The 14,384-nt window shown below is 44.2% G+C and overlaps 1 protein-coding gene across 2 annotated transcripts in view; it reads left to right on the top strand.

The window, feature by feature from the left end:
* Window positions 1-14,384, top strand: part of RIC8A (RIC8 guanine nucleotide exchange factor A) — a 50,599-nt gene that overhangs the window by 21,464 nt on the left and 14,751 nt on the right. The window contains exons 3-4 of one of the 2 annotated variants that reach the window (XM_040433937.1): window positions 9,416-9,508; window positions 11,936-12,550. In XM_040433937.1, the coding sequence (XP_040289871.1) occupies window positions 9,416-9,508; window positions 11,936-12,550 (708 nt within the window). The remainder of the gene's footprint in view (window positions 1-9,415; window positions 9,509-11,935; window positions 12,551-14,384) is intronic. The other variant, XM_040433930.1, reaches the window with a different exon arrangement.

Raw genomic sequence — 14,384 nt, 5'->3', positions numbered from 1 at the left:
GATGGTCTTTCCTCGGGATAGGCCATCAATATCAGATCGGCGGCGATCTGAAACCCCGCACATCCCGATCAGCTGTTTCAGAGTAGTGCTGGCACTACGTGTCTCTATGCATTCTGTAGTGGTGGTAACTGCAGCAGTTACAAGCTCCTTCCACTGCCCAGTGGATGGACCTGTGTTATTCCACTGATGACCTCCAGTGCCAGAACTATTCTGAACAGCAGGGGTGTTGGACTCCCACCGATCAGGGGAAAGGCCATTCAATATAAAAATCCTAGAGAACTCCTTTAAAGCGGTTGTCCAAAGATTTAAAGTTATTTCCTTCCCACAGGATATGTATGTCTGATTGGTGAGTCCAACCACTGGGACCTCCAATGGTCACGAGAACAGAGGTCTTGTGAAATGGCGGTCCAGCATAGTTCCCTTCCATTTATCTCTATAGAACTTACTGGCGATAGTGGAGTACCTTAATGAGTAATGGCGTAGCCGCTTTACGGCTCCTTTCATACGAGGTGGGGTCAAGGACCCAATTTTGTGATCAGTGGTGATCCCAGTGGTCAGGCCTCCCATCATTCAGACATTTATTGGGTATAAGTTAAAATCTTCAGACAACCCCTTTACTATGAAACCTGTAAACTGTTACGGCGTCATTCTGTGCATCTCCAATGTGCACAGTTTTTTTTTTTTTTTGGTTAGGAAGAAGTGGGGTAAACAAGTGTACTGTGCTCCATCATGTTTTCTTCTCTAGAAGCTTATGATGGCAAGAAAAGAAGAAATGTGTTTAACATCACTTCAACCATGTGTAGCATTTCATCCAGCTTATTTGTCATCTGGATACATTTGGGGAAATCGCTCTCATATTTACTTTGTGTTGTTCTGTCTGTCTCCTGGTTGCTGTGGATTACAATATCTTAAGCCGTATAGCTCTGCATTATCACATTTTTAAATTATCCACCCTCCCTTTTTTCTTTCTTGAATTTACTTTCTTCTGTGTCAACTCCCTAAACTGCAGCGCCAGGAGCTGGAAGAGGTAACCTAATGCCATAGTCTAGGAGTAGGCGGCACCCTCCCTTTGTGGGCCAGTTAGATCCGTATTGGCTGATGAATGCAACTGGTTTATGTGAATGGAGTAAATATTGCAGCATATTCTACAGTTCTTCTCCGTGTCTTTGCATCTGTGGCCAGACGTTTTCTGGGTGTTTAATATTGATAGCCCATTGTATTCTATGGGTTGCTGGACCATGATGTGGATCATCTTCCCCATCTCTAGCCTTAAAAGGAACCTGTCACATTTGCAGGCGGCATGTATTTTATTTGCTGTTGCTGTGGTGATAATCCATAATCACTAATTATTGTGTTCACATACCACTTGTTTAATAAGATTCCGTCCATAGCAACCGCTCCTCACAAGACTTTTTTTCTGACTATCTTCTCAAGATGGCCTTCCCACAGGATATGTATGTCTGATTGGTGAGTCCAACCACTGGGACCTCCAATGGTCACGAGAACAGAGGTCTTGTGAAATGGCTAAGACCTCCCTAACTACCCAGAATTATTTCGGCTGATCTCGGGAACGCGCAGTCTCAACCAATCGGCTTTCTCCAGACTTAAACATGCCCTCTTCCTCCTGAGTAATCGCTAATTTTTATTGTTAATATCGGTACTATCACGCATAGGCTGGCACTTTTTCCTATCTATCTAACTATCTATCAATCTATCTTTATTTATTTATTTTGATTTTGGGGAAAGGGAGTGATTTTGAATTTTAATTTTTAATATTTTTCAAAAACATTTTTTTAACGTTTTGTTAGGTCCCCAAGTGGACCACAATTTGCAATCATCAGATTGCAACTTGTACAGAATAATGCAATTTCCTCCATTATTCTGTACAGAAATCACTATATTCCAGTTCAGTGTTGCCACCTGTCGGCCTAAACTTGGATATACTAATAATGAGCCTGGAAGCCTAGTACAGGCTGTGGCTCATTATTACAACAGGGCACTTTCTCCCGATCTCCGCCGGGGGAAAGCGCGTCTGACCTGGAAGCATGCTCTTCTGGGTTTTGGCGTTCAAGATGCCATGGTCACATTTGACCACGGCATCTGAGGGGTTAAATGTCTGCGGTCGGCATTACCGCCATTCGCAGACATTAGCCGCGGGTGCCTGCGGTATGAAACAGCAGGCGCCTGGCGGCTATGGCGCTCACTCCGCTCCAGAGTGGGCACTATATTTAAAGACCCGACGTACGGCGGATGTCGGGAATGGGTTTAAAAAAAAAGCCCATTTTTTTTCCCCAACGGTGCTGGACTGGTCCTCCTGTCACTGGTTGTTTACAAACTGCGGTGGGGATGTGGCATTGGCATGTGACCACTGCAGCCAATCGCCATCCTCAGCAATCTGACGCTACAATGTTCCATACACCTGCACTTTACGGTGTAGCTCACCGATGCTGTGCTCCCAACACTGTCACTTGTGTGGTGATGTGCAGTTGTACATAATGTCACTGCGGCAGCAAATTGCTGACCTCAGCAGTTGTACAGAACGTCACTGCTGCAGACAGTCACTGTTCTCCTTCCGACAACATCATAAACAGCTCCAGGAGGACCGGACCAGCACCACAGAGAACAGCGCTTGAAAAAAAAGGGTGAGTATAACATGATTTTTAAATATTATTTTAGACTATTGCAGGGTTAATCTAAGGTAGTTAATTATCTCGGACAACCCCTGTACTAGAGAGAGGGCGGCTAAAGGATGGTCCTATGGAATGGAATATACATAAGACATGTAACTAAGAACCCCTTTGAAGGGAACCTGTCACCTGTACTATGCTGCCGGCACTGATGCAATGTGAGGGAGAGGAGTCTGCCGAGGCTCGGTGCCACCGTCCTCCCCCACCATCTCCTGACGATGACAGATGGGTTTCTTTCCTGTTACACATAGGAAAGAGACCTGTCTGTCATCGTCAGGAGGCGGGGGAGGGTGGGGACAATGAGCCTCATCGGACTCCTCGCCCACGCATCTCTGGCCTGCGCTGACAGACCGTGTGGGCAGCATAGTAAGCCTTCAAGCCATTGTAACCCGCAGTAATAGAACTTCTTACTTGCCACTTATGAAATAGAACAGACCTCGTTTGTTTTATTCTGGCTGATGCTGTCCTCCGTGATCACAAAGTGGTGGCGTCATAGTTATCCCTGGGGTTGGGAAGGATGAGATATGTATTCCTTAGCAATGCTAAATGTGCGTCAGCTGAAGATTTGGTTAAAGTCAAAGCCATTCTTCTGTACGAGAACATTCATTCACTGAAACAGTCAATGGCTTACAATAGGCTCACTCAGTACTGATGGAGGTCACGGAAGGAGCAAAAATGGAATCTTCAATTATAGTTCCCATTATGTTCTCCTGCGTATAACCAAGGCATACAACTGGACCAGGAATAGACATTTCCCTTTGTTGAGTTAAAGGGTTTTTGTCACCAGAAATACCTAAATGAAACTGGCTGACATTAGTGATGTGCTAATGTCAGATGAACCTAACCACCCTATTCCTAGTTTTATCCATGCCCCCGTTACTCCATAAATGTAACTTTTATAATATGCAAATTAGCATCTAGGAGCGGGGGGGGGGGGGGCGTTGCTCCTGCTCCTAGAGGCTCCGTTCTCCCACCTCTGTCACCTCCCTCCAAGTCTTGATTGACAGGGCCAGGCAGCGTTCACATCCTCCTGCCGGCCCTGAGTGCATGGTAAATCTCACGCCTGCGCCGTGTCGTTTAGTATTCGGCGCAGACATGGTGAAGGAAGGACGCTCGCTGGCTGCCGACTTCCTTACTGCGCCTGAGCAGAACACTGAACAGCACGCCGCAAGCGCGAGATTTACTATGCACTCAGGGCCGGCAGGAGGATGCAAACGTTGCCTGGCCCTTTCAATCAAGACTTGGACAAAGGTGGGAGAACGGAGCCTCTAGGAGCAGGAGAAATGCCCCTCCCCCTGCTCCTAGAGGCTAATTTGCATATTATTAAAGTTACATTTATGGAGTAACGGGGGCATGGATAAAACTAGGAATAGACTAGTTAGGTTCAGCTGACATTAGCACATCGCTAATGTCAGCCAGTTTAATTTGGGTATTTCTGGTGACAGAAACCCTTTAACTTCAGGGACCTTGTGTGGAAAGTTACCTGTGACCGCAATGCGTAGGATACACACTGCACACGTGGTATATCAGTGATAAATAAAGTAGTGACAGAAATGCTGATTTCGGCGGTGTGTCACTCATGAGCTAAAAGTAAGTGGCTGCTGAGAACCAGCATCATAATCATTGCAGCACAGGCCTTGAAAAAAAAGTCAAATCTACTTGAGAAGAGTCCTAGTTATTCCTAATCTCCTGCTCTCTCACCCATCTGCTGATGATTGGCAGTTCTCTCACCCATCTGCTGATGATTGGCAGTTCTCTCCTAGAGAGAAAGGGAGAAAACTAGGTAGAAGACCGTCAGTCATCAGCAGGTGGGCAGGAGAACAGGAATTCATGAATAACCAGGACTCTTCTCAGGTGTCCGTGACTCTTCTCCAGGCCCAGTCTGCAATGATTGTGATGTTGGTTCTCGGCAACCACTTACTTTTAACTTATAAATGACAGACCGCTGAAATCAACTCACCTGTCTCTACTTTATTCTGCCGTTAGTGTGGGTAGTATAAAGTTGATGACAGGTTCCCTTTAACCCCTTAAGGACTCAGGGCGTACCGGTACGTCCTAAGTTTAAATCGCGATTGCGGCGCCGCGGGGGGGAAATCATTCAGCCGGCATCCTGTCACAACGCCAGGGGGGGTCATGTGACCCCCCCCTGTATCGGCGATCGCCGCAAACCGCAGGTCAATTCAGACCTGCGGTTTGCGGCTTTACCTGCGGTTTGCGGCGGCGTCTGGCGGTGCCATCGGGTCCCCATGCGGCTGTAGGGGGGACCCGATGGCATGGAAGGCAGCGCGATGCCTAAGCAAGGCATCGCGCTACCTTCCGGTGATGAGCCTGTGAGATCCAGCCCCCTGGATCTCACAGGCAGGAAGCTGTATGAGTAATACACACAGTATTACTCATACAGCCAATGCATTCCAATACAGAAGTATTGGAATGCATTGTAAAGGGATTAGACCCCCAAAGTTCAAGTCCCAAAGTGGGACAAAAAATAAAGTGAAAAAAAAAGTGGAAAAAAATTAAAGTTTCCCCCCCTCCCCCAAATTTTTTTTAAGTTTCAGGTAAAAATAAACAAAAACGTCATTTTCCCCAAATAAAGTAAAAAAAAATCACATGACCTAACCCCTCAGATGAACACCATAAAAAATAAAACTGTGCTAAATAAACCATTTTTTTGTCACCTTACATCACAAAAAGTACAACAGCAAGCGATCAAAAAGGCGTTTGCCCACCAAAATAGTACCAATCTAACCGTCACCTCATCCCGCAAAAAATGAGCCCCTACCTGAGACAATCGCCCAAAAAATAAAAAAACTATGGCTCAGAATATGGAGACACTAAAACATATATATATATTTTTTTTTTAAAAAGCTGTTCTAGTGTAAAACTTACATAAATAAAAAAAAGTATACATATTTGGTATCGCCGCGTTCGTATCGACCGGCTCTATAAAAATATCACATGACCTGACCCCTCAGATGAACACCGTAAAAAATTTAAAATAAAAACTGTGCTAAATAAACAATTTTTTGTCATCTTACATCACAAAAAGTGTAATAGCAAGCGATCAAAAAGTCACACGCACCCCAAAATAGTGCCAATAAAACCGTCATCTCATCCCGCAAAAATCATACCCTACCCAAGGTAATCGCCCAAAAACTGAAAAAATTATGGCTCTCAGACTATATGGAAACACTAAAACATGAATCATTGTGTAAAACTTACATAAAAAAAAAAAAAAAAAAGTATACATATTAGGTATCGCCGCGTCTGTATCGACCGGCTCTAAAAATATCACATGACCTAACCCCTCAGATGAATGTTGTAAATAACAAAAAATAAAAACGGTGCCAAAACAGCTATTTCTTGTAATCTTGCCTCACAAAAAGTGTAATATAGAGCAGCCAAAAATCATATGTACCCTAAACTAGTACCAACAATACTGCTACCCTATCCCGTAGTTTCTTAGATGGGGTCACTTTTTTGGAGTTTCTACTCTAGGGGTGCATCAGGGGGGCTTCAAATGGGACATGGTGTCAAAAAAAACTGTCCAGCAAAATCTGCCTTCCAAAAACCGTATAGCATTCCTTTCCTTCTGCGCCCCCTGCAGTGTGCCCGTACAGCTGTTTACAGAAACACCCCATATGTGGTCGTAAACTACAGAATCAGGGCCATAAATATTGAGTTTTGTTTGGCTGTTAACCCTTGCTTTGTAACCGGATAAAAATTATTAAAATAGAAAATCTGCCAAAAAAGTGAAATTTTGAAATTGTATCTCTATTTTCCATTAATTCTTGTGGAACACCTAAAGGGTTAACAAAGTTTGTAAAATCAGTTTTGAATACCTTGAGGGGTGTAGTTTATAGAATGGGCTAATTTTTCGGTGGTTTCTATTATGTAAGCCTCGCAAAGTGACTTCAGACCTGAACTGGTCCCTAAAAATTGGGTTTTTGAAAATTTCAGAAAAATTTCAAGATTTGCTTCTAAACTTCTAAGCCTTTTAACATCCCCAAAAAATAAAATTACATTCCCCATATGTCTACTTCATGTTTAGATCATTTTGGGAATGATAAGTAATAACTATTTTTGGAGGTATTACTATGTATTATAGAAGTAGAGAAATTGAAACTTGGAAATTTGCATTTTTTTTTACAAATTTTGGGTAAATTTGGTATTTTTTTTATAAATAAAAATGAATTTTTTTGACTTCATTTTACCAGTGTCATGAAGTACAATATGTGACGGAAAAAACAGTCTCAGAATGGCCTGGATACCGTATTTTTTTCACTATAAGACGCACCGGCCCATAAGACGCACCTAGGTTTTTGGGGAGGAAAATAAGAAAAAAATATTTTTTAACCAAAAGGTGTGGGTTTGGAACAAATGGTGGTCTGTGGATGACGGACACTGTTATGGGGGGATCTGTGGATGACGGACACTGTTATGGGGGGATCTGTGGATGACGGACACTGTTATGGGGGGATCTGTGGATGACGGACACTGTTATGGGGGGATCTGTGGATGACTGACACTGTTATGGGGGGATCTGTGGATGACGGACACTGTTATGGGGGGATCTGTGGATGACGGACACTGTTATGGGGGGATCTGTGGATGACGGACACTGTTATGGGGGGATCTGTGGATGACGGACACTGTTATGGGGGGATCTGTGGATGACGGAAGCTGTTATGGGGGGGATCTGTGGATGACGGACACTTATGGGGGGATCTGTGGATGACGGACACTGTTATATATGTGCCATCCACAGACCCCCCCCACCCCATAACAGTGCCATCCACAGACCCCCCCCCACCCCTTAACTGTGCCATCCACAGATTCCGTGTGCCCCCCCCCCCCCGCCGCCTCCGCCCCCCCAGTATACAAATATAAAATGTATTATTGAATTAAAAGTTATTAAACATGCCCCCCTCACTCCTAATAGTACCGTATATCCTAATTGCTTCTGTATAATGCCGGCAGGCGGGCCGGGCGGCCGGCGCGTCACTCACTGACGTCATTTGCCTGCGCCGCCTGCTTCCTTCATAAAGGAGGAGGCGCAGGCACGTGACATCAGGGAGTTACGCTGCCGCCTGCCCGGCCTGCCTGCCGGCATTATACAGAAGCAATTAGGATATACGGTACTATTAGAAGTGAGGGGAACATGTTTAATAACTTTTAATTCAATAATATATTTTATATTAGAATACCGGAGCGGTGGGGCGGGGCTATAGTACAGTGACCGCACCGCTATTGCCGGCCCCCAGCTCCTCCTCCCAGTCCCTCCCCCGGCCCCCGCTCCGTACATCGCATCCAGCGATGTTAAACAGTCAGCATTCGCCCCATAAGACGCAGGGGCATATTCCTCCCATTTTTGGGGAGGAAAAAGTGCGTCTTATGGGGCGAAAAATACGGTAAGTCAAAGCGTTTTAAAGTTATCAGCACTTAAAGTGACACTGGTCAGATTTGCAAAAAATGGCCAAGTCCTTAAGGTGAAATAGGGCTGAGTCCTTAAGGGGTTAAAGGGGAATTCCACCTTATTCATAAAAATAAATATTTCCCCAGAGAGTCTTAATGATTATTGGTAAAGGTCAATAACACAGAATCCTACACTGCACAGAGTTCCTACACGGAACGGAGTCTCTTTCCTAGAAAAATGCCAATATAAAAATACCATAAAATCAAACTCAAAGTCGATTCTGGGCTGTTACGATGAGCAAGCTATTAAGCCAAAAACTTGCCACTGATCAGCTCATCTCATGCCACCCATATTATGGGTTGTTTAAGAGCTTTAACTTCAGCTATTTATGGAATGGTGTGTATTGGTGTCCGTTTGGCATATTTGTGGCTGTTATATAATCCTGAGCACCCAGTCTCCACCTTCATTGTTCCCACGTCTCATATGAAGCAGTGGGAAACAGAATGGTCTTTGTGAGGTGTCATAAGTGACCCGTTTGACAAGTTGGCTCATCTATAGGTCCTTTTATTCGTCACATTTTATACTTTAAGCAAATCCAGAAATTGGCATTCATACCAGTGGTGAGAATTGTCAGTCAATTCAAGAGGGCAGTGGATAGAAGTCTATTGATAACTCAAGGTAAACAGAATTCTCTCAAATGCGATTGATGGTTATTAATATGACATTGTGTTATTATTTGCATGAAATTTAAGATGTACTCAAAGGAGTTGTCCAGGAGGTAAAAATGACTGGGAAAGGCCTCCGAGTGGGATAAAAGGAACCATACTTGCCACACCAAGCTCCCACTCTGATGCTTACCAGGTCCCCGCTGGTTTCTGCTTCCGGGTCCCATCTCACCATGCAGGAAACGCCTGAAGATACCTGCTCAGTCAGTCACTAGCTGAGAACGGCTTCTTTTATGTTTTTTTTTTATTTTTTTATACCACTCCCAGGCCTCTCAATAATATTTAATGTGTGGACAATTCCTTTAATGCTTACAGTAGGATTACATGTGACTATTTTGCTGTTGATGTCCATGCCCACATGCTTACTATTTTACACCTAGTTGATGTCTACCCTTGCTGTTGTCTTCAATTCCCAAGCTCCTTCAATGTGATAGGGATTATAGTAGAGCTATGCAAGTTTTCCTCCATTTTAGAATCATTGGTGTTCTACTCCGTTTTACAACTTTTACCCGATACCTATTGTTGCTGCCCATCGCCTGAATTCCCTTTGTTTTCCATCTTCATTTTCACCCCCCCATTCATATCTGTAGTTCAGGAAAAAGAAATTCCGAGACTGGGTCCCCAAGTCAGACTCTGACTATGACTCGGATTATTCGGAGGATCAGGATGTTAAACTGCGACAGGTGAGATGTGGTAAATCGATTGTACATTCGGTGACAAAAAAAAGGAGTTGTTGAAATCCAATGAAACTATGTGTGAATGTAAAGATGACATATGTAAGTGATTACAGTATTAGTGCGAAAGGATACATTTATTGGGGAAAACTGTGCAATTGAACCGAGGCTCTAGTACCGTGTTTGGGCCACCTCTAGCCTGGATACAAGATGAGGTATACAGGTTCTGTATGGTATCCTGCCGCACATTTACCTACAGATGTAGCAGCTTGGCCTTTAGATCTTGCTGGCCCCTTAAATGCTCGATTGGTGATAAATCTACCGACCGGCACACCAAGGAACTGTTGTAATCTGGCGGAGACATTCCTTGGATAACCTTGCTGTATGTGGGTGAGCATTATCTTCCTGGAAATGGCAATTGGAAGCCCTGCCATGAGAAGCAACACATGTGGCCACAGGATGTACTGCACATGTCGCGGTTAGTGTCCCTCTTATCGCTACTAGGGGTGACTAACATAAGTAGTTGCTCCCCAGATCATCACACCAGCTCCACAGCAAAGGCAGGATGAAAATGCTCACCACAGGGCCTCCATACTGGAACTCAACCTTCGTCTGATCCCAAACAGTGCCTGGATGCATTGCTAAAGACGATACAGTTCCACTCTGTAAAAGTCCAGGTTTCTTCATTCACTGTAAACAAAAGGCAATGGTGGCTGGCTGTTAATGGCAGGACACATAATGGATGCTGTGACACCAAATTTCCTTCTGCTTTGTGCCTGGAAATGGTCTGGACAGAGACAGGGATGTGTAATGAAGTTGACACCTGTGTCTGGATGGTGTAAAACAAAACCATGGGAGCTGCTCTTGCTTGTCTGTGGATCAAAGGATACTCTCTACTGGTGGTTTGTCTGGACTGCCCGGAACCTGACCGACACGTGTATATGCCCTCATATAACCACTGCTCCCAACAACTCCTAATAGCTATGTCAGAATGGCATTGATAGTGTTGACTGAGTTGAAGCAACCATCCTGCTTCTCTCAGTCCAATGATGCACCCCCTTGCAAAGTCTGTCAGCTGGGCAAAATATCTTTGAGTGCATCACAGAGGCATGTCTAGCAGTCAACAATCTTTCAACAAGAGGTACATTACCCCGAAGTAGCTTCTGATAGCCTTTTTTATAGCACTTTTCTGCCCTCTTGTGGCAAGACTCAGTGTCTCTGCCTGAGACATAACTGCATGCTGAGTTTTGCTAAACTAAAATTTCTATCTGGATGCATTATTATTTTCCTTTGTTGTTTTCAATGAGTATTTAAAGATTCATTTAAAAAAGCATTCTAGCCAAAATAAATTTTCAGGATAAATATATAAATATGTTAAAGGGGTTCTCCAGGAATTAAGAAAATACTTAAATATTACTTTATTATAAATTTATTCCCAAATACTTTTCATTAGTTATAATGGCTCATTTTGTCTAGGGAGCAAGCATCAGGAGAAATAAAACAGCCGCCCTCCTATTAGTCCACGCAAAACCTGTCCTAATCACATAGGAGGACAAGTTACTTCACAAAACTGAGGTAAAGAGCTGTCTCATCCTCCTCTCTGCTCTACTTGTCAGGGATTGGGATCCTTCCTGAATACAGCTGATAAGATCTTCAGCAGAATCTCTGTAGGAATGGAGATCATGAGGAAACAGCTGAAGTAAAGAGAGGACAGTCAGGACAGGCTGTGGTAATAAAGACTGCATACAAGTGCTGCAGCCCATCAGGCACCCCCCCACCTCCTCTCTGTACTTCATGTCTCCTTAGGAACTCCATTCCTACAGATCTTCAGCTGAAGATCTTATCATCGGTATTCAGGATCATAATCCCTGGCCAGCAGAAAGGAGGATGAAGCAGCTCTTTAGCTCAGTTCTGTGTGATTAGGACAGGTTTTGTGTGGACTAATAGGACGGTGGCCATTTCTCCTAATGATTGCTCCCCAGACAAAATGAGCCATTATAGCTAATGAAAGGTATTTGGGAATATATTTAGAATAAAGTAATATTTAAGTATTTTCATTTTATTAATTCCCGGATAACCCCTTTAAGTTTGTATGGGTTTGCCTCTTACCAGGTCCTACAGTAAGATGTCCCGTGTGGACAAGAATTGTTTCAGTGGGTGCTGTACCTCATGTAACTCTAATGCTTCCTCACTTACAACTGCCTCCAGGTCAAGAATTTTGGGTTTTGTATTTGTGGACTGGGACCAATAGATTGGTGTCCTTAAAATTCCATATAGTATGGTCACTAAATTGTAATTTACAGTGGTTTCCAAAAGGAGATTTACTATGTTGGGATTTTCTACAAGGTGAATGAAAACCCTTTAAAAACATTTTTGTTAGCAGTGTATTTGTTTTCTTCTCTTACTCACTTCACATTTTGTTTCTTGTGCTTTTAGAAACTCGGAGAAGTGGTGGTCAAGTTCCTAGAGCGCGATCTGCAGCCTTCCTGCCAATTAGTCTGTCTAGAAACCATACGCATCCTTTCTCGAGACAAATATGGATTAGCCCCTTTCACCAGCCGCTCTGCAATGCAAATCTTGGCCAGATATGCAGGTCTGGACTACTCTGATGAGATGGAGGTGTCTTGTATCCCAGATAGCGAGAGTGCAGTCGAAGCTCTGAAGGGCCTCTGTAATATTGTTTACAACAGTGTTGAAGCCCAAGAAGTGGCCACTGAGTTGCGTCTGGTGTGTGGCTTGGCTCGTCGCCTCAAGCTCTACAATGAAACCAGGTCATCTCATGAGAGCAAGTTCTTCGACCTTCGCTTGCTCTTTCTTCTCACAGCTCTCAGAGTGGATGTACGGAGGCAGCTAGCCCGAGAGTTGAGAGGTGTCAGTCTTCTGACTGACGCTTTGGAAAGCACCCTGGCTTTGAAATGGTCTGACATCTACGAGGTGGTAACAGATCATCTAGCGCCACCTTTAGGCAAAGAAGAAACTGAAAGAGTGATGGAAATCCTAAAGACCCTCTTCAACATTACGTTTGATATCACCCGAAGGGAAGTCGATGAGGTGGGTGTTACATTTTTTACATAGTAATAAAAAACACTTTCTAAAAATCTGTTTCCACTTGGAGAGGAGGCCATACATGCCTGCTGACAGTCTATTAAATACACACAGAGTGGAAGAAAATATTAAAAATGGGTTTGATGATGGCTAGGAAATGCATAATATCGGAAACATGGAGAGTATTGTGGAAACAGAGCCAGTTTTATCTGTGGTCCTTGACCCTATTCTGGGTCCCCACTTAAGGATGGTGCATCATGTGAAGAAGACACTAAAACTGAGCTTGAAACTTAGGGTTATCCCATGACGAATGTAAAAAATGAAAATCAGACATCATATAGTACATGACAATATCTTTCTAACAAAGCTAGAATCAGCGCTGTACCTCACATGGATTCAGGGTTCTCCCCATTCATTGCTCTACTAGATTTATATCAAGCTGAAAGCTCAAGGGGAGGGTCTTTCTGCTGCAGCTAAGGGGGCGTGTCCATGCTCTCCCTATCGCAGCTCGTTAGGCAGTTAAAGGGTGAAACTGAGCATGTGCGACCTTCTCAGTGAACAGGTCAAAGAAATAAGAAAAAATAAATAAAAAATGACAAAAGTATTCAGATCCAGGTGCTGGTTTGAACTGTCGAATATTTTTCGCGGGACAACTGCTTTAGAATACTGCCGCAGGAGGCACAGTGCTTAGCAGTTAGTCACAACTGGGTACACAGCTTGATGGTTACAGAGGTTTCATAAGTTTACTAGGGGTAACTAAATAATCTTCTGTGAAGGTAAGGAGCCTAATAGTACACAGCACGTCTTCTATATACAGTACCTCTCCCTGAGAGCCCTCAGCACACTGCTCAGTGTCTGACAACAACTCCTCCTAGAAAGATGGGGCAGAGCACATGGATCAGCTCTCTCTGGTCATGGCTACACTATGTATGATATCAACAATCTTCCTGCTCCCAACTGTCATCCTCCTGTCAACTGGCTCTCTCCTTCCTCTGATTCAGACTCAACATCTGATTGGCTGTCAGCTCAGCACAATTCTCATTGGTGCTCAGCACATCTCATACGCAAGAGGACAGACAGACATAGAAACGGGGACATCTCCATTACACTCAAGTGATATATGAAACAATGTAAAGGGGCTTCCCCACCCTCTTTACACACCCATTAAAATCGGTGGATGTGTAAGGGAGTTATGTTTTAAAAGGGTTTTCCAGGATTTTTTCCCCCTCTGGATAAGTCATCAGTATCGGATCGGTGTGGGTTCAACACCCGGGACTCCTGCCGATCAGCTATTTTGAGAAGGCAGTGGCACTCCGCTGCCTTTTTGCAGCTTACTACGCACAGCACTGTACATGCTTGCACTCGGCCCCATTCACCTAGAAAAAGCAGAGAGAAGGATGCGGTGCCCACAGGAGTGCCACTGCCTTCTCTAACAGCTGATCAGCGGGGGTCCTGGGTGTCGGACCCCCTACGAATTGGATACAGATGACCTATCCAGAGGACAGGTCATCAGTAAGAAAATCTCGGAAAACCCCCTTTAAGTATTGCATTAATTGAAGTTTCATGCCCTGGACCTGCCAGCTTGGTGGAGTACAACACCATCAAGTTGGTAGGCATTAGGACCACGCTACCCAGCCAGAAGTCTGTCTCCACCTCTGGCTGGGTAGCATGAGGGTTAGTAATGGAGCGAGCTCCTGAGGATATGGTGTAGAGGATGGGAGTGGTAGTGGCCCTAATGAGGTATTATGTCCCAGTGTACGCCCTCAGGCTGTTGCTTCCTGGGGATCAGTGCGCTGGAAAGGTGGTTTGAAGAATCAGACTAGAAGTAAATGAATAAAAG

This window comes from Bufo bufo, chromosome 1 (assembly GCF_905171765.1).
Source record: "Bufo bufo chromosome 1, aBufBuf1.1, whole genome shotgun sequence".
Classification (NCBI taxonomy): Eukaryota; Metazoa; Chordata; class Amphibia; order Anura; family Bufonidae; genus Bufo; species Bufo bufo.
Note: the sequence above shows the minus strand (reverse complement) of the source record. Positions and strands in the feature narration are given on the sequence as shown.